The sequence below is a fragment of the Taudactylus pleione genome, unplaced genomic scaffold, assembly GCF_031769625.1.
Source record: "Taudactylus pleione unplaced genomic scaffold, aTauple2 ptg000125l, whole genome shotgun sequence".
Taxonomy (NCBI): Eukaryota; Metazoa; Chordata; class Amphibia; order Anura; family Myobatrachidae; genus Taudactylus; species Taudactylus pleione.
Window position 1 is genome coordinate 3898560 of NW_028284527.1, and position 25015 is coordinate 3923574.

Here is a 25015-nt window from a genome sequence, read left to right on the forward strand (position 1 = left end):
TTTAGTATTAATTTGCTGTACTGCAACAAAAAGGCCATCTGTTCCATAAATACTATTTAGGTTTTTCAACTCTTAGCAACTGTTGTCTTTTTTATAGAATACATTTTGCTGTGCAATATGTCCCTCGAAACTTGAAGTTGTACTTTGTTAATTTGCTATTTAAGTATGTTTTTATGAGTAAAACTGAACGCATTTACAATACATTCCTCCTTGTTTTTTACCATCTCAACTAATTTGGGAGTTGAGATCCATCCTAGCTGCTGCTGCTGTTTGCAGTCAATTAGCAGCCAACCCTTACTTGGCTGAAATATAATAAAAACATTGAGTTCTTTGCCACACAAGTCACCGCAGCCACTGATCCCTCCCTTGTGTGGGACTTTATGTGCCTAACAAACCCTGACGTGATGTGGCTGACTCGAAACTGTTCAGTGAAACTTTCAAACTAGACTGGCAGGAAGGGATGGAACGTGGACATTGATAGACTCTTATGATGGAGTCTCGCAGTAATCTAGTGTCACACACTTTCCTAACTCTTGGGGGCGCATTAAATTAACTGCGAGGTTCTGTAGTATTCTCGCACAATATTGCTGTGGTATATTTATGCTGATCCTCTTTATTAATTTGATCAAAAATGAGCAGAGTTTTATTTATTGTGTTGCCCTTTTCCCACAAAAAAAACATATCCCAAGTATATTATGGGACGTTGTAGTTAATTAAATCAGCCCCTAAGTATTTACAGTGTTGGTATACTGCATCTGAGCTAGTAACTGCTGCAGAAGTCAGTATACTCCCAATCTCATTCCCCCAAGCCTATTATAGCAGGATGGCATTTTCTGCTGCTAGCTCTCTGAGTACTTGGCAGCTTAACTCATTTGTTGGTGTTTTAATTAAGTGTAGTGTAAAAAATAAAAAGCATTCATCTGTAAATATTGAAGATGAACAGATGTTATCATGAACGCTGTTTTATGTTTTTAAAGTTCCAATCTTAGGTTGTTGAAATGCAGCTCAGTAACGTAATAGTTAATGTCTGTGGGATTTCCGTTTTGTTTCAGAAACTTGTTTGTTGTGATTTGTGTTCCACACAGTATCCTTGGAAATTTTTCTTAAACTTGAATGGAAGGAAATGATAAAAAAAAACATACTCCACTTGTTATTTCTCTGAATACGGTGCTCAGTAGTGTTTTTAGTTGGTGTAAGTACAAAACTGTAACTAAAAAAGATTTGAAAGAATGGCGCTGCTTGCCTTGTGACATCTATATAACCCGTGTTGCAAAATAGAATACAAATACTTATCCGTATGTTTGGAGTTTAAGGTCTCCTCTTTGTTTCTCCTTTTCTCTCCAAACATTAAAATTCCATATACATAGAGAGGAATGTATAACAGCAATGTGTAGTATTTTCTATAAATGATGATACAAGAATTTTCTACACAATATTGGAATAAAGCATACCCAAACTCACTAAGTTAGAAATGGGTACATGTCTATATAGGTGGATCCACCAATGGTTACAAGCACACACCTGAGCTTACGCTCATATGAATGTAGATTGAATGAGACTATACAACTTGTCCCCTTGGATAGTTGTATATTCTCATTCAATCTAAATTGTTTTCTTTTAGCATGTTTGTTCAGGGCTGTCAGTGTTGCCATAGCAACCTGTGGGACTGTGACGTAATTTCCTGTTTCTTTACTACGGAGTGCCGCCTTGTGGTAAATAGGGCGTGGCCAAAGAAAAGGAGGCATGTCTTTATGACGCATCCCCTTTTCTTCACTCCTGGGGGCGTGCCCGGCACTTACGGACATACCGGGCAGCCCCCAAGCGCTGCGGTCACTGTGAATGGGTGCCGGGCGTATGCGCCGCCATTTTGACCACCCGCGGGACACTGCGACCCGCGGATGGAGACAGAACTCGCAGGCTATAACAGCTTCCACTCTTCTTGGAAGGTTTTCCACAAGATTTTGTAATGTTTCTGTGGGAATTTGTGCCCATTCATTCTGTAGAGCATTTATAAAGTCAGGCACTGATGTTGGACGAGAGGGCCTGGCTCACAATCTCTGTTCCAGTTCATCCAAAAGGTGCTTGATGGGGTTCAGGTCAGGGCTCTGTGCGGGCCAGTCAAGTTCTTCCACATCAAATTCATCAAACCATGTCTCTATAGTCCTTTCTTTGTTGCCACTGGAGAAAAGGGGCCTAGCCCAAACCCTGAAAAACAGCCCCATACCATTATCTCTCCTCAACCAAACTTCTCCCGGCACTCGCCAAACCCAGACTCTTCCATCTGACTGCCATATAAAGAATTTGTCACTCCACACAACCCGTTTCCACAGTCCAGTGTCTGTGTGCTTTACACCACTCCATCTAATGCTTGGCATTGCACTTGGTAATGGGAGGCTTACATGCAGCTGCTCGGCCATGGAAACCCATTCCATTAAGCTCCCGCTGCACAGTTTTTGTGCTTACATTAATGCCAGTGGAGGTTTGGAACTCTTCAGCTATGGAATCAGCAGAGCGTTGGCGACTTTTATGCACTATTTGCCTTAGCAGTCATTGACCCCCCTCTGTGATTTTACGTGGTCTTCCGCTTCGAGTTGTTGCTGTTGTTAAACGCTTCCACTTTCTAATAATATAACTTACAGTTGATCGTGGTATATACAGCTGGAATGAAATTTAATGAACAGTCTTATTGCAAAGGTGGCATCCTATTACAGTACCATGCTTTAAGTCACAGACAAAATTTTGATCCAACAATTTGGGACTCGGCCTGTCATCAGGGATGGATGTATGTATATATGTGTATATATATATATATATATTGTGACACAGTTAGGTTAGGGGGTCCCTCTCCTGGGTAGAGGACTCCTTCCTTTCACACACAGCAGCTGGGAAACAGTACGCCAGACTGGATGCAAGTACAAGCTGGTCGGCGCCAGTCTTTATTGTACAATGTCAGAAACAACATAAAAAAACATAAACAAAAATCCTAGCCCTGTCGGGGCACTAACTTCTCAGGTAGTTCCCTCACTACCAGAACCTGGCAGGGCCTAATGCCCTCACCAGCAGGTTTTCAAGTGTCTCTGAGCAAACTCCCTGTCTGCTCTCCCAGGTGAGACAATCAGCCCTCAACACACTAGGCTTATATTGGCCACTCTCAGGTGGAAACCCTAACAAGCCTGTTACCAGGCTGCGAGAACCAAAACCTGGAGTGGCCGTGGGTGGAGCCCTCCCTCTCCTCTCACACACAACCCCCAGGTCCCGAACCGGCTTTTCAAAAAGCCGAAACTCAAGCCTGCTACACTGCAGACTTTCTCCTGGGGGTTTAAAACACATAAGACAGGAATCTGGGACAAATGTACCTGCCACAGACCACTTTACCAATGATCCTATCACAATATATATATATATTATAATGTGTTCACTCTGTCCGGTGGCAGGCAGGGCGCCGGACCTAGAGCAAGGGTACTTCTGCGCGCGTCTGAAAAGGGGACGTGACCATTGAAAAGGGGGCGTTTATAACGCGTCCCCTTTTCGTAACTTGAGGGCGCGCCCGGCACTTACGGACATGCAGGGCAGCCCCCAAGCGCCGCGGTCACTGTGAATGCATGTCGGGCGCATGCGACCAGCATGAATTCACTTGCGGTGACCGCTGCTCTGCCGTTTTCCCCACCCGCGGGACACTGCGGTCCGCGGGTGGAGGACAGAACCTGCAGGCTGTTTCAGCGGGGAACCGCGCTGGAGAGCAGGGTGCTTTCTGCCCTTCAGAAATAGGCGACCTGCTGAAAACAGCCTAGCGGGCAATACATATACAGTGTGCGTGCGTGTGTATGTATGAATGTGTATGTATATATATATATATATATATAATGTGTGTGTGTATATATATATATATATATATATGTGTGTATGTATGTATGTATATATATATATATATATATATATATATATATATATATATATATATATAGCAATATAAACAAGCAGCGGCACTCGGAGACTTTAAAACTTTGCAAACTTGTATTTAATCCACAGTACCATTAAAAATAGTAGATTAAATACGGGCTGATTGAAAAGTAACCAGAATGATTTTTTTTATTCAGAATCTGATGACTCCACTGGATCTGAACATTTTGCTTTTTCAAAGTAGTGTCCTTCAATAAATTTTTTTTGCAGTGTTTCAACAACGATTCAAAGACGTTTTGTGACATTACTTTTAGTGTTGCAGCTGTGGCAGTTTTTACGTCATCATCTGTTGAGAACTTCTTTCCGTGCAGTTGTTTTTTCAGGGTTGGGAATGCCCAGAAATAACAGGGCGCTGTATCCGGGCTATATGGAAGGTGTTCCAGTGCGGTCCCGTTAATTCAGTCAGTGCTGCCAATGCAACAGCAGCAACATGTTGTTGGGCATTGTTTTGGAGCAAAAACCACTGTTTCTTCAGCAAATGTGGTCTTTTCCTCCTCATGGCTCCACGCAAGTGGGTTTTCAGGCACCATTAATTGTCTGTCCACAGGGAACCCAGTGCTGTAGGGATTGGGAAAGTTATAGCAGCATGGAGGCAACAATAGTGTACATGCAGTATGATAGTTATAGCAATTAGGGAGCTGAATGTGTATTCTGAATAAGATGGATTTATGGAGTGAGAAGGATCTTGGAGCCAAGTGGGATTGTTGTGGTGACCGAATGTGAAGTTTGAGAGCACTGAGTGGGATGTGTGTGCCACATAACTGCTCAGACCTCAGTTGCATAGACTGCATGTGTGTATTCCAATTAGCACACAATTCTGTGAATTAGCAGCTCCACCATTTTTGTGACAGCAATCTGAGTGCTGAATCTACAGTTAACCACAGGCTGTGATGGCATACCATATCTGTATTGCGCAAGGAACACGTCAATTAAGGCGTCAGCCTAAATTATCGGAATTTCATTGCTTTTTTAAGTTTGTGTGGCAGAAATTCAGTAGGTTTTGTGAAATTTTAGATCATGTCTAAGAAGCCTAAATGGGACATGTGAAACCGTAAGGTTTTTTTGTCTATAAAATTTCATAGCTTTTTTATAATGTATTAACCATCAGGGTTTGGAGGAGCAAACTGGGCCACCTGCAGGGGAGCACAACCAGCCCCAGGCTTTACACTGCTGGTCCTGATTGTGAAAATACAGGGGACAAATGACATAGGGGTCCCCTGTATTTGAGCACAACCAGCACCGGGCTAGTAAGTACCAGCCTTGCTTGCCAAAATACAGGGGACAAACGACATCCCCGTATCTTGCATAACCAGCACTGGGCTGTGTGCCGGACCTGGTTCTGGAAATACAGGGGGGGGAATTAGTAGGGTTCCCCTGTATTTACCATAACCAGCACCCGACTTTTTCTAGCTAGTGGCTAATGCCACAGCCAGGAGAGCCCTTTCACCGGGTCCCCCAGCCGAAGCATTAACCCTGACTGCTAGTCAGCCCAGGCCAGGAATCCCTGGGGAGCTGGGAACCCCCCCCAATAAAGGGGTCCCTCTCTCCAGGGCACCCCAGGTCTATGCTGATAGCCCTGGACTATCCCCGGAACCCCTGGGCGGTGGGTGCCAGGTTGATTGTGTAGTGTGGTGCATTTGAAAGAATATTGTCTTTTGCAGATAAACTACAGGTCCCAGCAAGCCTACTCCACATGCTGGTACTTGGAGAACCACAAGTACCAGCATGCGGGGCATTAAGGGCCCACTGGTACCTGTAGTACACTTGTAAAAGAAATATTAAACTAAACACGCTACAATAATATTTTTTTCAATTATTTATTTGGCTGCACATTCACCTGAGGGCGGCGGACTTTAAACTCTTATGTGGCCGCCACCATCCTAGGACTTCTTTGTATTCGCCTGGCAGGCGCCAAACAGCCAGGGCTTTGTCGTCTTCACCTGGCGGATGCCAACTTGCCAGGGCTTCGTCTTCACCTGCTGGGCGCCAACCCACAAGGGCTTCGTCATCTTCGCCTGGAGGAACGCCAACCTGCCAGGGCTTCAGCGTCTTTGCTGGCGGGCGCCATCCCTCCATGGCTTCAGTGTTTTCACCTTGGGGGTGGCAGCCAATTAGCTCTTTTGTGCGGCTGCCACCTCCCTTGGGCATTTTGTCAGCTCTTTTACATGGCCGCCCCCCACTAGGACTTCCGGCTTCTTCACCTAGTGGGTGGCAGCCTGTATCAGCTCTTTTGCATGGCCGCCGCCCACTAGGACTTTCGGCGTCTTCCTTCTTCGGCAGCTCTTCACAGCTGCCTCCACGCTGTCGGACTGCCATGCCGCTTGCTTTGAATTTCAAAAATTGCTTCAGAATGGCTGGCAAGGACTGGATCCTTTCGGATGCAGACCTGACGCCAACACCCGCACCGCTGCCGGGACCCGCCGCACCACTGACTCTGGCACTGCTGCTGATGCCCGCACCGCTGCCGGTACCCACCTGAGTAACTGCCACACCATCACAGGGTCTCCGCCGCTAATGCCTGCTACAATTGCCGGGTTCTGCCGCCGCTAACGTACTCACTGGCCAGCCATATTGGTGCAACCAAGTGAAGCCACAGTGAGCACACCTGCTGAAGGCACCAACTGAGGCTGCGCAACAAGTTGAAGCTTCCTATCTCTGTAATAGTGCATTTGTGAGGTAATAATTTAAAAACTGTAACTTTCTAATTTACCTGAACCCCAAAAGCACCTACCCTGGAACAATAGCTAACTAACAAAACAAACCCCAAGTCTATATTCATCACCTACCAGTGGCGGCTTTAGAGGTGGGGCTGCAGCACAGTCCAAAATTCAAATAGGGGAGCCACACCAACTGCCATTTCAAATGCTGCCAAACATCGTTGACCGGGGCTCCCTGGCAGTTGGTGTGGCTCCCCTTATTGAATTTTGGACTGTGCTGCAGCCCCACCTCTGGAGCCACCACTGCCCCCTACCCTGGCTTATGCCTTCCCAAAAATCTCCCATAACAAACAGCAGAAAAGTGGTCCTAATTGAGAGTGTCAGAAAAAACTGACAGTTGGAACTTTAGATTGTTCCCAAATCCTAATTTATTATATTTTTTTTGTCCTGAAATTTGGCATGCTGCACCGAGCGACAGTTCTACCTATCCATGCCAAAGTTCAGCTTTGCACCTCCAATAGCTTTTGAGGTGTAGCCCCTTAAATGCCCCCCCCCTTGAGAATTCTCTATGGAGAATTCAGTTTCTTCGATTCAGCCTTTAAAATATATATATATATATATATATATATATATATGCGATTTATTATTTTTGTTTTTAGGCCCGATTGGGTCCTGATTAATCAGCTGAAGTACAGTGTTACCCACCTACTATTGATTACTACCTGTAAATCATACCCCTATGGGTTATCAATAAAACTTTTTTGCTATGTACCATTCATATCGCCAATAATTATGTGTATATACTAATTTAAATTTTAGTTATATACGAAGTTACTCAAAGTTCATCTCTTCCACCCATTTAAAGATACCTACCCCTGATGAAGTCGAAAGACGAAACGCGTAGGGTTTACCAGTTACGGTTCCATTGACCAGTTGTGTGAAGATTCCCTCCCTATTGAGCTCACACCTGTTTAAAGGTGAGGGTGGGTCTCAAAAAAATCTCTACACTGGCCTTGGCTTATTAATTTATTGGATCTATGTTATGTGTTTTACTTTGTTTATGTGAACCAGAACCTTTAAATGTTGAACCTATGTTTTTATCAAATATAAACATTTGGTATCTTTTCTAATTGGCCTTTCTGGCCTACTGTTCGGTGATTGTTTTTTTGGTGGAGGGTATATCCACAGGATCCCTCATGGTCTAATGTCATACAGTTTAAAAGAAGAATACCCAATTTAAACATTTAGAGGAAGGACTTTCACATTCAAGCATCCTGCTAACTCAAACTGTTTTAATATGATTGCACATAGCTCACTTAGGAATTTTTTTATGTGTGTGTGTATATATATATATATATATATATATATTTTGTATATATATCAGTTTGCAGAAAGGGACTGGAGGAGAAAGTAAAATTACAATTTTTGGTGGATTTCAGTAAGTTGCAATAAAATGTGAAGTTAAATTAATCTGTTTCATGGTGATCCTGTAAATCTCCTGGAATACTCCAGTGATCGCTGTGGTCTTCTAATTCTAAATTATTTCTGCCATATGTACATGTAGAAACTATTATTTCTGTTAACCATATAGTCACACATAATAGTCTATTTAGTCTATTCCTTTGTTTTCTCTACATCACTTCACTAAGCATTTGTTTTACTTCTGAGTTATTAACACACTTACTTTTTTTGTATTATTTGCAAGCAAACATGCCTTACCTTGTAGGGCACAGCTCTGATGCTTTATTTTTTGTAATTAAACTTTCATCCATTCCATTCCATACACTAATGATGAAGTCGTGGAGAGGGGTAGACTGCATGGAGCCAACCAATCAGAGCTAGATTTGACAGGGCAAATGGGAATAAATTTTGCTCATGTGCAGTTAGTCACAAGGACAGACCTTAAACACAGCGATATTGTGTAGTAATAACATGTTCATGGGAAATCTGACTAACAGGAGACATTGGGTGTCTGATAATGGGCATGGTATATCACTGATATTACATAGACAAAATCCATTATATTTTTGTGATAAAACAATGTCACCATGGATCTTATAAATTGTCAGACTGTACATAGGTAATTTTTTTATTTTATATTTCTGTAGTGTTTATAGTGTTCCATAATATGTTAACTTTGTTAATTTAGTTTAATGTTTGCATATGTTCTTTATTTTTAATTATTTTAGGTGATATTCGTGAAGGATCATTTTGTTTCTAGTATAGTTAAATAAACAAACAAATGTTTATTAGTTTTGTTCAAGCACTTGTCAAAAATAGATTAGATATTTTCCGTAGTTATCAGTGATCGCGAAAAGCGAAAAAAAATGTGGGTCCCATGGACCCCTCACTTTATAAAAAATGGGGTCCTGCTCCACTCTTTTTGGGTCCCATCACATATTATGGGGGTAAGGGCAAGCAGCAGTTGGGGTAGAGCTGGGGCTAAAGGCAAGGAGAAGTTGGGTTAGAGCTGGAGCTAGAGGGCAGTAAGGGCATGCAGAACTGGGGATAGGGAGGGGTAAGTGCAAACAGTAGTTTGCGACAGTGCTGGGGCCAAGGAAGAGGTTAGAGACAGGCAGTACAAAGGGTAGGGAGGAGGTTAGAGTAGATAGCTGGGGTAGTATTGGGGCCAAGGAGGAGGTTAGAGACAGGCAGTGCTGGGGTAAGGTGGGCAGTGCACACAGGTTAACAGTCAGAGTAAATGGGAAATGCACACAGTTACACAGTCAGGGTTAGGGGGTCTGCACACAGATACATAGTCACAGTTAGGGGAGGGGGGTGGCCACAGCTCCACAGTCAGGGAGGTTTAGGGGGGATGCACATGGTCACACAGTCAGGATTAAGGGGGCTGCACACAGTCACGGTTAGGGGGCTGCACCCAGTTACACAGTTAGGGGGTGGGGGGGGAGCTCAGTTACAAAGTCATGGAGGGTTAGAGGGGAAGCACATGGTCACACAGTCAGGATTAGGGGGGCTGCACACAGTCAGGGTTAGAAGGGGTGCACACAATTACATTGTCAGGGTTAGGGGAGCTGCACCCAGTTACAAAGTCAGTGTTAGGGGGTGAGGGTGGCCTCAGTTACACAGTCAGGGAGGGTTAGGGGGATGCACATGGTCACACAGTAGGAGTCTGCACAGTGATGACTGTAAACTGTAAGTGACTGACCTGTCTGAGTTCAGGGTCTTTTCTCTGTCACCAGCCGTCAGAGCAGCACATCCCCTGTACATGCTGAGTCCTCCCAGCACCTCCGGACCTGAGTCCTCCTGACCGCTGTCCCTGGATGCAGAGTCCATCCATTTTCTGAAGAACGCGTGGGCACAGAGCAATTAAATCATATGCTGCCGGCAGTCACTGGTTGAGGAGACGCTGCCGGCAGCTATGGGTTCAGGATAATCCACCAGCGGTGAATGGTGCAGGAGATGCCGCCGGCGGTGATTGGCTGCTGCGGCCGCCTGGGGTGACTGGCTGCTGAGGCCGCCGGCGGTGACTGGCTGCTGAGGCCGCCAGCGGTGATTGGCTGCTGCAGCGCTACAGGCAGCAAGCTCAGCAAGCACGTCCTGGGGGACCCGCAGGGATTTAAAAACCGGGTCCCCATCTTGCTGTAGCGCGCGAAAATGCGCTATAGCGCGTATTTTGCGAACCCTGGTTATTATGTAAATAAATATTTAACTTCTTATTTTAGTTTTAAGATTATGTAATTTGTAGCCAAACAAGATGCCAGTAACGTGTCATATAACTGTACAGGGTTGCACACAGAGGGAAGCGTGTTAGTGTGAAGTGCATTGCCTGACTGTATGATGAGAGCCATGGGCAGAGCATTTTCTGCAAAAAAGATGCCCGCCGCTAGCAGACTCTCACAGAACCTGGCACACCAAGAGGGGCTTTTTAGCGCTACTGCAGCAAAGATGGACACATCTGTAGGTGTAAAAAGAAAGCAAAATGCTATTTACATTTTTAAGTGCCTAATTTCATCGGGTACCTGCTAAACAGAAGAGTTCCAAAAGTCTCATTACACTTAGTCTATTTTCCAGTTGGAATCATTTTGTAGCCTCTGCAATTCCAATATGGTGCCAGAGATTCTGCAATGGAAGCTGTATCCCGTGAAAAGCAAAGTTCACTACATTCTTTCTGTTCTCAAATGCCCTGTCCGTGCAGCAAATAACGGCAAACTTGTGCCCACTCAGCGGGAAGAAGTACAATGTGTGTTGAGGCCTAGTTCTTCTTTAGCTTATGGAATAACGAAAATTTACTTTATTTTTTTTTTGTACAGATTAAAACGTAAACCAATATAAATGTTCAAAATGTCCACTAATAGATACTTTGGAGTGCCTGCTATTTTAGTTTGCATAATTTTAGGAGTTTCTGTTAAATATTAACTTGTTTTTATTTTCAGGATTATAAACAGATTCTCGATAACCGATTTCCTCACCTACTCATTGATGTTAGACCTCAGCCTGAAGTGGAGATATGTCACCTGGAGCATTCTATTCGTATCCTTGTTAACTATGTATTTGAAGTGAATGGCTTGTACTGTACCATTTAAACAAAAAAAAAAAAGCTTTTATAATGGTACAACAAATTAGAAATACAAATATATTTGGATTACCTTCATTTATCGCCAGTAACATAGTAACCTGCTAAAAAAGATGTAAAGAGGTCATCTATACCTATTTAGAGAAGTATAAACACTAAGTTATTTTACGTATCTTATTCAGCTCACCAATGTATAAATTGTATTATATATTAACTTGATATAATGGCTTACGTTTCATTAGAATATGCAAATACAAATTGTATATAGCATTACCATTTAAAATTATTTCTCCTATTTAAAAAAATAAATAAATAAAAAGATATACCTTTAAGTCAACTGGAGGAGAAGAATATGACTTGGATAGATTTCCTAAATAAAAGCCTTGCTCAAATAAGTAACGGCTACGATGAATTAAAAAAAAGAGGTAAGTAACAATGGCTATCTTCTGCAAGTGTTCATTGCTTGCCAGCTGTCTATTTCATTGGATGCAATAGAAAATTATATTTTTACGTTGATGTATAATAAGAATATAATTCCCAGAGATCTGTTCTTGTTTTGCCAATAACCATCAATGACCTCATGTCACTTCAGAAATCATACACAAATCAAAACAAATAGGAAGTTGGTGTAATGGAGAGATGAGTAAATACTCTCTTTAACATTCTCCCCATTCTCTTGCTGTTTGCTTTGTAGCTTTCTGTGGAGGAAATCTTTAGAGACATCATCTACAGGTTGAGTCTCCAATATCCACATATTCCGAAATACGGAATATTTTTAGCATGACTGAGATAGTGACATTTTTGATGGTTCAATGTACACAAACTTTATTAAGGCACACAATAATTAAAAATAAAGTATAAAATGACCTATAGGCTGCGTGTATAAGGTGTATATGAAACATAAATGAATTTCATGTATGTACACAAACTTTGTTTGAGCCACAAAATTATTGAAAATATTGTATAAAATTACCTTCAGGCTGTGTGTATAAGTTGTATATGATTCATAAATGCATTCTGTGTTTAGATTTGGGCCCTATTCCTAAGACATTTCAATATCGTATGCAATTATTCCAAAATACAGAATATTCTGATATCCAAAATACCCCTGGTCCCAAGCATTTTGGATATGGGAGACTCAACCTGTATATCCAAATAGTAAGCAACCCGATCAGTGTTGCAAAGTAGACAGTGGTCCAAATAAAATAGGCTGCGGTAAGAGGCGAGATTTGGGCCATTTAGCTACGTGATTCAAAGTCCCAGTTTTTTTTTATTTTTATTTTTTTAAGGCCCAACCAGGTTGCTTTTGCCTTAATAATAATTGCTGCTTTAATTCCCGCTGCTAAACACTAACACATACATTGAAGTTCCAAAAGTCATGGGATAGATGCCTAGTATTGTGTTGGACCCCCTCTAGCCTGATGTAGTGCAGCAACTTGTTGTGGCATCGATTCCACAAGTAGACCCCTGGCGAGATGTTGACCCATGCTGTCTGGATAGCTTCCCACAGCTCGCTGAAATTTGTGGATGCAGGATCTTGGATGTCTCCACTACGTCCCATAAATGCTCGATGGGTTTATGTCGAGCGAACATGGTGGACACATCATTCGTCGGAACTCTCCAGAATGCCCCTCGAACCAATTCTGGACAACTTAAGACAGATCACACTGTGCATGGAGTATTCCATCATGTTGGTACATGAAGTCCATGAAGGGCTGCAAATGGTCATCAAGCAATGCAACGTAGTGGTTACTGGTCAATGACGTGTTCAGGCAGACAAGCTGACCCAACTCATGCCACGTGAACACACCCCACACCATTATAGATCCACAACCAGTCTGCACGGTGCCTTGTTGACATCTGGAGTCCATGGGGTGTGCGCCACACCCAAACCCTACCATCAGCCTGAAATAACTGTGACTCTAACAGACAACGCCACATGTTGCCAGTCCTCCAGGGTCCAATTAGAAACGTCACAAGCCCAGTGTGAAGTGCCTTGTCTGGTGTCATAGTATTAACAGGGACACTCTGTTGCGTCTTCTGTTCCCATATCCCATGGAAGCTAAAGTATGCTACACTGACCTGCTGGATCTACGTTTGGTACCTCCTGCATTGAATGTAGATGTGATTTGAGCTATTGTCGCTTGTCTGTTACCACGTACATTTCTGGCCACTGGTCACGATCATTAGGCCCCCGTTGTCGGCCACTGCTCTGTCCATGGTGGGTGGTAATGCCTTCCATGAGGCATTCCAGTACACACGTAACACTGTAGAAAGAGAAATGTTGAATGTTTGCACAACTTTGGAAATGGCATGTCCCATCCGTCAAGCACCCACTATCATGCCCCGTTTGAACTCAGATAATTCACGTCTCTTTGCCATGAGGAGCCTAGCCGTTGTTCAAACTGACTCACAAGATGTCAATTACAACTGATGCAGGTCTGGGCAATTCCAAGACGTCACGGTATGGTGATACCATCGATCTTTACCTTTATATACTGCTATCCTATGACTTTTGGCACCTCAGTGTATGATGGAAAGTAAAGTGAAAGTCTCTTGTTAGTTGTATGTTATTTCCGTTTATCATTTGATAAATTGATATAACATACAACTATTTATAATAAGACACGGACTAATTGAAATTTGAATACAGGATATTTATTGCTACAATATAGGAAATAAAGTGCAAAAATCAAATGTGTAGGATTGGATAAATAATAAAAAGAGAAATAAATTGGAACTCAAAAGAATATCATAATATACCTCAAGAAATATATGAAGTAATATAAACCTGATGCAACATTGTTACATTTAAAGTTCTAAATAGAACATTATGTAACTATAATACTACAAATTACCAGGTTGTGATGTGAATTATATGAGCAGAATAAGATCATGATAAAGTTTTGGGTTCTATCTAAGTAGTCCCTGGTACTCATTTGATTTAATATTTTAAGTTTATATTTCACGTGTGTAATGTATATATGTTATTATGTTCTGTAAAAATAAAAGAAATTATATGTTTTAAGTAAAAAATGATACGACCAGTGCACTCTGATACTGTCCTCTGCTTTTTTTTTAATTTGCTTTTGTTAGTGGATAGCACCTCTTCAACACCTCTAATCATTTATAAGATTCAGGTACAATTAAAGGAGAAGGTCGTTTCCACTGGTGCGGTTATATTCTTCACATATAACCTATGTGTTTGAAAAATGACAGGAGCCGATTGGTTGGAACTTTATCTTTCACAATTTTCTGTCTCTCCAAGGTTTAATGAAAGCAAATGCAAAAAATTCTAACTTCAGTGAATGTTAATCAAAAATAGCATTGCATTAGTTTAGTGTAAATAAAACATACACAGTAAAATGGTACCAAAAACATTAATTTGTAAACTTTAAGAAAAGACAATAACATTTTATATATATACTTTATTAGCTCATATGGGAACAGAGTGCAATTTGGTACATCCATTTAGTTTTGTTAAGTCGTGAAGATCTGGCTAAGCTGCATTCTCCCTAGTTCTTCTTTGTGTCACAATAGTATTTAATATAGACCTTTTATATAACTGACAGGCCAGGTTCATTATGATAAACATGTTAATTTAGTCTAGTCTTTAATGTACTGTATAATAAGTTTCTCCTTCATCCACTAGGGGACACTGGAGCTTCATGACAGTGGGGTATAGACGGTGGGTTGAGTTGAGCCTGGCACTTTAAAAATCTACAAGTGTGACTGGCTCCTCCCCCTCTATGCCCCATCAGCCCCAGTTTTTAGAATGTGCCCGAGTAGAGCCGGTGCACAGGGGCTGTCTCCAGCCCTTAAATTAAATAAATTGTAAAAGAATGTTGGCTGTGACAGTCTGCCTGCATCGTGGGAGCCGCCAGAGAGGGGACCACACGGCTACTGCAGCCTGTGTCCGGTCACACTATGGAGGGGAGGCTGCTTTAGGCAGTTAAGGAGTCATCAGACTCAGCGGGGCCCGCCACAGCTAACAGTGGCTTGTGTCCGGGTCCCCGCTCTCCCCTCACTGCCCAGCGCTCTGGCCGCAGCAGACCGGTAAGTAGCACACCTCTCCTGACTAGCAGGAGAGGTGTAAATAATATGCTGGGTCTAATAACAGCGCGCGGCTGTCAGTGCCACGCTGGTGTTGCGATAGAACACCGGCGCTGGCTGTTAGGTAGGCGCGCTCAGAGCGGTCCTGTCTCTGCGTGCCGGTGCTTGTGTAAAAGGCACCGGCACGTTTATCACTGGCGGCGGTCGTGCCGCTGGCCCCCGCTGTCAGTGCGGGGACACAATAAGTGTATGCCGCGCGCATACAATAGCGGCGGCCATTAGGAGGAGGAGCTTATAGGTCCCTCCTCTTCCTCCTTCACTGCCTGGGCTAGTTTGGCGCGCTCTGAACGGGAGTGGCGCCTCAGAGAGAGGAGCTTCTACATTCCCTGAAGGCACTGAGCGGAGGGGGAGAGGAGAAATCTGACAGCTTCTAAAGGGGGTCTAATTACAGAAGGTGGTTTTAACTACCTTCTGGTCCTATTGACTGCTCCTCCCTTATATGCCTGTCTGCCCCTGTTACTGAGTTGCATTATTCTTGAAATTCTGCTCCTCCTATAATGCTTTGCCTGCATTTTGAGTAGCATTATTATTGAAATTCTGCTCCTCCCTTATTGCTCTGTCTGCTCCCATACTTGAGTAGCATTATTATTGAAATTCTGCTTCTCCCTATACTCCTTTTGCACTACTGAGTTGTATGTGGTGTCTGTCTGTGAGTACATGATGACATCCAGGACAGAAAAAGCTGCATCACAAAAGCTGTTTGCCTGCACTAAGTGCAGGAAGAAATTTACCCATGCTCGCTCCGAAGGGTCTTCCCTGTGCGAGACGTGTGAAGCAGAGAGTGCTAACACGCAGTCTGTCACTCTCTCCTTCATAAATAGTTTGGCAGGGGTCATGGCGGACCTTTCGTCTGAATTAGCCGCTTCCCGTAGGGAACGGGAGGCTGCCAGGGATCTACCTGGCACATCTCGCCCTTCTTTTCTTGCAGAACCAGCGTGGGCTCAGAATTTAGTCCGCTCGGTGAATAGCCTTGCTCAGGCGATGGGTTCTGCGTCTAAAGCTCCTGAAGCTACGGTAAGTCGCTCATCTAAGAAGAGGGCTCTTCCGGCGGTTCTCCAGTCGGATGAGGATTCGGCAGCGGATCACTCGTCTCAGGAGGAAGGGGAGATGCTGGACGAATCAGACGTAGAGACTTACTCACAAGAACCTGAGGCAATGCAAGGTATTGATGCACTCATTTTAGCGGTAAGGGAAGTTCTTAAGATTTCTGGCCAGGAAGCTCCAGAATCGTTAGAAGACTCCTTATTTGCCAGGTCACAGAAGATGGCCGTCACATTCCCTGTTTCTCTCCAGTTGGACGAACAGATGACGGCAGCCTGGCAGAATCCGGACCGTAAATTCCAGATTCCTAAGCGTTTTTTCTCTCTTTACCCATTTCCTGTGGAAAATAGGAAGAGGTGGATTCTTCGGTTTCTTGGTTGTCAAAGAAGACCACGTTACCTGTTCCAGGAGCTACTACATTGAAGGAAACCTCAGAGCGGAGATTAGAAACCACTTTGAAATCCATTTATACGGCCGCGGGTGCACTTCTCCGTCCGGCCTTGGTAGGATCTTGGGTCAACAAGGCTGTGGAAAAATGGGCGGAACAAATGACTGAGGGTCTTAGATCCAACACTCCGCGGGCAGATCTGATTACCTTGGCAGAACATATTCAGGAGTCTGCTGTATACTTAGGAGACGCCTCCAGAGATATCGGCCAGGTAGGCGCTAGGATTTCTGCTTCAGCGATCTCTGCTCGCCGGGCACTTTGGCTTCGTGCCTGGCAAGCGGATGCGGAGTCAAAAAGAGCAGTGGAAGCTCTTCCTTTCACAGGCGATATTTTATTTGGTCCAGAGCTGGACAAATGGATCTCGCTGGCCACTGGAGGTAAGAGTACTTTTCTACCTTCATCAGCACCTCCGCGTCGCTCGTTTAGGGGACCTTCCTTTCGTTCCTTTAGAGCATCTGCAAGATTTCAGGGACAATCGCGAGGTTCGTCTTCAGCGGGGCGAGGAGGCCGTGCTAGAGGACGTCAAGCAAATATTGCCCGCCGTCCAGATCCCAAGCCAGCAGACAAGCCTGTGGCATGACGGGCTCCCATCCCATCTCGGAAATCCGAAGGTGGGGGCTCGCCTCCAGCGTTTCTCGGAGGTTTGGAGACGGACTTCTCCAGACACTTGGGTTCAAAATCTGGTATCTCAAGGATACAAGATCGAGTTCGCTTTCACTCCTCCTGGGCGTTATTTTACAACAGGTTTACCCGTCGATCCCTTGAAGCAACTAATTTTGCATCAAGCGATCGAGAAACTTTTGCTGGCCGAGACAACAAGGGTTTTACTCAAACCTTTTTGTGGTTCCGAAACCAGATGGGTCAGTCAGACCCATTCTGAATCTGAAATCCTTGAACCGGTATCTTTCATTTCACAGGTTCAAGATGGAGTCTCTCCATTCTGTCATTGCGGGACTAGAGGCAGAAGAGTTTCTGGTGTCGATAGATATCAAGGACGCCTATCTGCATGTCCCAATTTGGGTTCCTCACCAGGCTTTCCTCAGATTTGCCATCAGGGAAGCTCATTTCCAGTTTCAGGCCCTGCCATTCGGTCTCGTCAGCTCCCAGGGTATTCACCAAAGTGATGGCCGTCATGGTGTCTCACTTGCGCTCTCGGGGGGTGACGATAGTTCCGTACCTAGACGATTTACTCATCAAGGCTCCGACGGCAGAAGTCCTTTTACACCAAGTGTCCCTTACACATCAGATTCTCATTCAACATAGGTGGATTGTGAACTTCCAGAAGTCTCAGTTGATGCCGTCACAGAGACTTCAGTTCCTAGGAATGATTCTAGACACTGTTCTGCTTCGTATATTCTTGCCAAGGGACAAGGCCATAGCCATACAGGAGCTGGTTCGTCTGGTGCTCAGACCCAGGAAAGTATCTGTGCATCTTTGCATCCGTCTCCTGGGAAAAATGGTGGCTTCCTTCGAGGCCATCCAATTCGGCAGATTTCACTCCAGAATTTTTCAACTGGATCTTCTGTCTCAATGGTCCGGGTCCCACCTACAGATGCATTGGCTGGTGCGTCTGTCTCCCCGGACCCGCATATCCTTGCTCTGGTGGCTTCGGACGGAGCATCTGTTAGCGGGTCGGCGCTTCGGAATTTGGAATTGGACCTTGGTCACCACGGACGCCAGCCTCCGCGGATGGGGAGCGGTGGTTCTGGACAATCACTTCCAGGGGCTTTGGTCGCAGCAGGAGTCCCTCTTACCAATCAATGTTCTCGAACTGCGGGCAGTCTACAGAGCTTTGATACAGGCTGCTCCTCTGTTACGAGGACTTCCGGTTCGGATACAATCCGACAACGCCACGGCAGTGGCATACATAAATCGCCAAGGAGGAACCTGCAGTCGGATGGCAATGAGAGAAGCCAGTCGCATCCTTCTGTGGGCAGAAAGACACGTAGAGGTCATTTCCGCAGTGTTTATTCCGGGAGTCGACAACTGGGAAGCGGACTACCTCAGTCGTCAGGATCTTCATCCCGGGGAGTGGTCCCTTCATCCCGAGGTCTTTCATAAACTGGTTTGCAGATGGGGGAAACCACAGATAGACCTGATGGCATCTCGGATAAATCATCAACTACCCCTTTACTGCTCCAGGACCATGGATCCGGCAGCTGTGGGAGCAGATGCTTTACTGATCCCTTGGCCGTACAGCCTTGTGTACCTGTTCCCACCGTTTCCGCTCCTCCCTCGGATTCTCAAGCGGATCAAACAAGAGTCGTCCACCGTCATCCTAGTGGCTCCGGATTGGCCTCGTCGGGTTTGGTACTCCGATCTATTATTCCTTCTGGCAGACGAATCTTGGCCTCTTCCGCTACGATCGGACCTTCTACAACAGGGTCCATGTGTGTACCCGGATTTACGGCGGCTTCGTTTAACGGCGTGGCTATTGAGACCGCCATCCTAAGAAGCCATGGAGTTCCTAGGTCGGTCATTCCTACCATGCTTAGGGCTAGAAAACCGGTAACATCAGCGCATTATCATCGCATTTGGAGGGCTTATATCTCCTGGTGTGAGGGTCGTGGATCCTCCACTTCCTCTTTTCATTTACCACGTCTTCTTCTTTTTCTTCAAAAAGGCCTCGATGCGGGCTTACGCTTGGGATCGCTTAAAGTGCAGATTTCTGCTCTTTCTATTTTTTTCCAGCGTCGCCTAGCTCTGATTCCGGAGGTTCAGACCTTTTTTCAAGGGGTACTTAGAATTCAGCCCCCCTTTGTGCCACCCACGGCTCCTTGGGACCTGAATCTTGTTTTATCTTTTCTTCAGTCATCCACCTTTGAGCCTTTGCAGGAGGTGGAAGTGAAGTATTTGACTTGGAAGATGATCCTTTTATTGGCCCTGGCTTCGGCCAGACGTGTGTCTGAACTTGGAGCCTTGTCCTGCCGTTCCCCTTACTTGATTTTTCACGAAGATCGGGTGGAACTTCGTACCCGCCCTTCCTTTTTGCCCAGGGTGGTCTCAGGTTTTCATCTGAATCAGCCGATTGTAGTGCCAGCGTTGTAGGACTCTTCTGGGGATTCTCACTCCTTGGATGTGGTTCGGGCACTTCGCATTTATGTGTCCCGTACTGAGGGACTACGTAAATCAGAGGCTCTGTTCGTCCTTTATGATGCTAATCGGCGTGGCTGGCCTGCGTCTAAACAAACTTTGGCCAGGTGGATTCGTCTGACTATTCGTCAGGCATATGTTGCTTCTGCTCGACCACCGCTGGTATCCATTTCTCCGATTCCACAGGGGACACTGGAGCTTCATGACAGTGGGGTATAGACGGTGGGTTGAGTTGAGCCTGGCACTTTAAAAATCTACAAGTGTGACTGGCTCCTCCCCCTCTATGCCCCATCAGCCCCAGTTAAAAACCACATGGGAACTGTGGTCTATCATCCTACTTACTTTGAAAGCTTAAAGTTAGTCCTTTCTTTAGTAGAAATAATTTTCATCATATGCTTTTCAGGAGAGAACTTTAAATTAAAAGTTAAATTAATGCCTATTTTCTGATGGTCAGGAGGTCAGTCTATTTATGCAATGGATCAGTTGAAGCTGGATTCTTTTTTTGCTTTGTGAAAGAAAACACACACACACATTTTAAGACCTTTTGAGATCCAAATTAAGACTTCTTAAACATTATTCTTTGCCTGTATTTTCTGCATTTAATGATATTTTTTTATCCACACATGGGATAATTCTAGTGTAGGTTTTTAGTAAAAATGTGTATAACCACGCCAAGACACACAAGTATGTTTTCCTTATTGTAGGAAAGCTGTTTTTAAGAAGCTTTCAGTCAACAAAGAAACCTGAACATATTTATGCAAAAATTACTGAATGTCTAACTATTTTTATTCTGTTCCAGTGATCGTGATCTGCAAACTGGGCAATGATTCACAAAAAGCTGTGAAAATACTGCAGAAAGTATCTGGCAAAGAAACGGATATGTTTATAGCAAAAGATATTAAAGGTGGCTTGATGGCTTGGTCTGAGAAGATTGATCCTACATTTCCTCAATATTAAAGATTAAATACATTTTAGAAATGTGTATATTAACTTTTTGTGCACTTTGTTAATACAGCATTTTCACATTTTATTGGCTAGTATTTTATTTTGGTAAAAGTCTGTATTTTTATGTAAAAAAAAAAAAATTGTTTTCTTTCTACATCAGGGTCCATAGGGTATCCACAGGATACCTTGGGATATAGGTGATGACGTCAGGCATCGGGCACCATAGAGTTAAGCTTTCAGCCTCCCAGGTTGCACTAGGGTCCCCCTCCTATACCCCGCCCCCGAGCCAAGGCATCTGTTTCGTTTGGTGCCCGGCCGGAGTCGGATGCACCTGTTAGAGGGGGGCTAAGAATAGCCCCTGAAGTTTTCTTCAATGCAGCTGTGGCTGCACATCTGGAAGTACAGCATGGACAGTCAGTGCTGACGTCCATGCTGTCTTCCCTACACCCCCGCCGGTACCAGAACGCCGGTACCGATCCGGGGATGCTAGTAAGCATCTGGGGTCACAGCTAGCGGTGACCCCAGATGTTTGGGACCATGGCCGGATCCAAGGGGGCAGCAGGTAAGCAGCGGGGTCCCGCGGTGGGACCCTGCTGCAACATGGTCCAGAGTCCCCAGGTAGGGGGCTCCCTGGGGACTGACTGCAGCGTGGAGCCAGGTACTTAACCTGCGCTTCCACTAACCCCCTGGGACAGCGGACCACGGCTGAGCGGTAGCGCTGCGGCATCCCAGGGGTTAATTGTATGCCAGGGGAGCGCGCCTTCCCTGTACACAGCCGGCGCCTCCCCCGCTGCACACAGCCCTCTCTGCACTGTGCTGACTGGCCCTGTGGCAGCGCTCCTCCCCCAGGCCAGCCTCCTCTATGCTCCTCGGTGGACATCTTTACAAGACGCATGGTGAATGCTGCTGGAAGCTTGGAGCGGTGGCATCGCGGTCTGGGTCCCCCGGCATACCTCTCCTCCGTTGGGTTCAGGTCTGTGTATGCAGCGCTGTGTCCTACCAGGCTCCGTGTCTGCGTAGTTGAGTATCAGCGCTTATAGTGCAGGAATTGATTTTCTTTGCATTGTATGTGACTTCTGCTAGCGCTGCTGCCTGTACTTTCATTTTCTACTGTCAGCCATTTCACTGTCCCTAATCTTTTTCTGCTAAAGCCCTTGCGGTGCGGTGATTGCAGAGTGGTCTCACACTATACTAACAAGTATCAGTGAGAGGGGTCACATACTTACCATCATGTCTGAGAGTGACTTTCCTCTCCAGCTTATGTGTACTACGTGTAAGGTACCAATAGCGGAGGGACTATGTCGGCAGTGTTATTTATTGGCGCGGCCAATTACTGTCACGGCCCCGGTACAGGAGCCGCCCTGGGCTTGTTTCGCCAAAGCGCTTACAACCCGCGTGGGCCAGTTAGCTCCGCAGCCTGTGGGATTGTCCCAGCAGTCAGTGGTGTCGTCACCCATGCAGGGTTTCCCGAGACAATTGATGGTACCACACAGTCTCCCTATTTCCCCTCCCCAAGTCTCTCAGGAGCCTGCGTAGGTTAATTCTCTGACAAGTTCTGTACAGCAGTTGTCGGACGTGTTGCAAGGGGAGTCTGTGTTGAGGCCACATAAGCGGCCGGTGACGTCTCTGTCTGCTCCTTATGAGGATGACGACGTGACGTCTGATGATGGGGAGATTCTGGATCTTTCGGACCAGGAACCTCTCCGTACTAAAGAGTCGGACGCTAGGTCCAAGGTTTATATTCCAGGACTTATTCGGGCAGTCCGCACAGCTTTAGTGATTGAGGATGAAGATCCTCCGGTGTCCAAATCTAAATATGCCTTTTTTAAGGATATTAAGAGTGACGCCACAGTGTTTCCTCTTTCGGGTCAGTTAGTGGACCATTTAGAGGAGGCGTGGAAACATCCGGGCAAACGGTATCAGCCTCAGAGACGCTTGGCGGTGGCTTATCCGTTTGCGGATAATTATTTTTCTAAGTGGGAATCCCCTCCACAGGTGGATTCTCATGTGACACGCCTAGTCCGAAGTGCCACATTGCCCGTGCCCTCTGTCTTCCTTGAAGGATGCTACGGACCGTAAGGTAGAGATATGCCTAAAGTCCGTTTATTCCCTTGCAGGGGCAGCTAGGCCAGCTATGGCCATTTGTTGGGTAGCCAGAGCTATGGAGCGCTGGGCTGATAGTTTGGAGGCGTCTCTCGATTCCGACTGTTCGGCTGAATAGACCGAGTTCATAGGCAATCTCCGGGACTCGGCCACTTATATCAATGAAGCGGCCTTGGATATCAGTACCCTGACTTCTCGGGTTTCTTCGGCAGCAGTAGCTGCTCGTCACACCTTATGGTTGCGATCTTGGAAGGCGGACGCTGATTCCAAGAAGGACTTGGAAGCTTTGCCTTTCAATGGAGAAGTCCTCTTTGGTCCGGATCTGGACAAAATCGTAGCCACACTGGCGGCAGCCAAATCGGCATGTCTTCCGTCTGGTGCGGGTCCTTCCGGTTCAGGTACATCGGCCTTACAGGGCCCAGGGTAAGCCGAAGACGCAGTCTTTTCCCAGACAGGCTGGCCCCAAAAAATCGTCCGAGCCCCGGAAACAGGCCTGGAATACCAGACGTCCGGCCCCGATGACAAGCCTGCGGCCTAACGGTCCGGGCCTCCCTTTGGGGGATCCCAAAGTGGGAGGCCGCCTGCTGCAGTTCGCCCAGTGTTGGTCGGTTACCATGACAGACACTTGGGTTCTCGAGGTGGTTTCTCACGGGTACGCCCTCCTTTCGGCACAGGCCCCCGTCTCGATTCTTCACCACGGGTCTTCCATCAAACCGGAACAAAGCCATGGAACTGCAGAAGGTTTTGCACACTATGCTCCAGGCTGGAGTTATAGTGCCTGTTCCATTCTCACAGAGGGGCCAGGGTTTCTATTCCAATCTGTTTTTGGTGCAGAAGCCCAATGGGTCGTATCGTCCGATCCTCAACCTCAAAGCACTCAGCAAGTCCTTGCGGGTGCCGAGGTTTCGGATGGAGACCCTACGGTGTAGTTGGGCATACAGGACGCTTACCTGCATGTCCCTATCCTTTTACGCCATCAACAGTTCCTCAGGTTTGCAATCCGCAACGACCACTTTCAGTTCCGGGCGTTACCTTTTGGGCTGGCGACAGCACCACGTGTATTCACCAAGGTGATGGCGGTCATGGTGGCTTCCCTGCGGCTGCAGGGAGTCTGCATGTTGCCATACTTGGACGACCTCCTGTTGGTGGCAGGATCTCCAGAGATCCTTCTACGCCACTTGGACCTGACCATTGCGGTACTGCAACGGCACGGCTGGTTGATAAACTGGCAGAAGTCCACCCTGATCCCGTCTCAGAGGATTCTGCACCTCGGAGCTTTATTGGACTCCGGACAGCAAAGGATCTTTGTGATGGGGGAAAAGATCTCTGCCTTGCAGTTTAGGGTGCGCAGCTGTCTGCAGAATCGCCGTCTCTCTGCACTCGGCGATGAGGTTACTGGGCTCCATGGTGTCAGTATTCGACATGGTGGAATATGCCTAGTTTTACTCCAGACCTCTGCAGCAATTGATCCTGTCCAAATGGAATGGACTGCCTCAGAGTCTAAAATCCCAGACGATGGTGCTCACTCCGGAGGTTCGCCTGTCCCTAGCCTGGTGGTTGCAGACGACCCATCTCAACAGGGGTCGTCCGTTCTGGGTGGCGAATTGGGTCCTGTTGACAACGGACGCCAGTCTTCGAGGCTGGGTTGCAGTCACTGGTCCACACTTGTTCCAGGGCAGGTGGACTCGGGCGGAAACAGAGCTTCCAATAAACATCTTGGAGCTCCGCGCGGTGTTCAATGCTCTCCAGCAGGCACATAGGGTTCTCCAAGGTCACCCAGTGCAGGTCCAGTCGGACAACGCTACCACCGTGGCCTACATAAATCGGCAAGGAGGAACCCGAAGTCGGGTGGCTCTCGTAGAGGTGTCCCATTTCCTGGTTTGGGCGGAGCGCAATCTCCCGGCCATATCAGCAGTCTTCATCCCGGGAGTCCTAAACTGGGAGGCGGACTTTCTCAGTCGCCAGGACGTTCATCCGGGGGAATGGTCTCTGCACCAGGACGTCTTTCTTTCTGGTGGACAGGTGGGGTCTTCCAGAGATCGACCTCATGGCGTCACGGCACAACAAAAAGTTGCCGGTGTACGGGTGTCGCACAAGAGACGAAAAGGCGTCTCTGGTGGA

General features: G+C 46.0%; 1 protein-coding gene across 1 annotated transcript in view; it reads left to right on the forward strand.

Moving 5' to 3' along the window:
- The window catches only part of MOCS3 (molybdenum cofactor synthesis 3), a 68584-nt gene extending 47710 nt beyond the window's left edge, over positions 1-20874 (forward strand). The window contains exons 11-13 of the mRNA XM_088472500.1: positions 11012-11108; positions 11472-11576; positions 20646-20874. Of these exons, the coding sequence (XP_088328626.1) occupies positions 11012-11108; positions 11472-11576; positions 20646-20803 (360 nt within the window). The 3' untranslated portion in view covers positions 20804-20874. The remainder of the gene's footprint in view (positions 1-11011; positions 11109-11471; positions 11577-20645) is intronic.
- The last annotated feature ends 4141 nt before the right edge of the window (positions 20875-25015 follow it).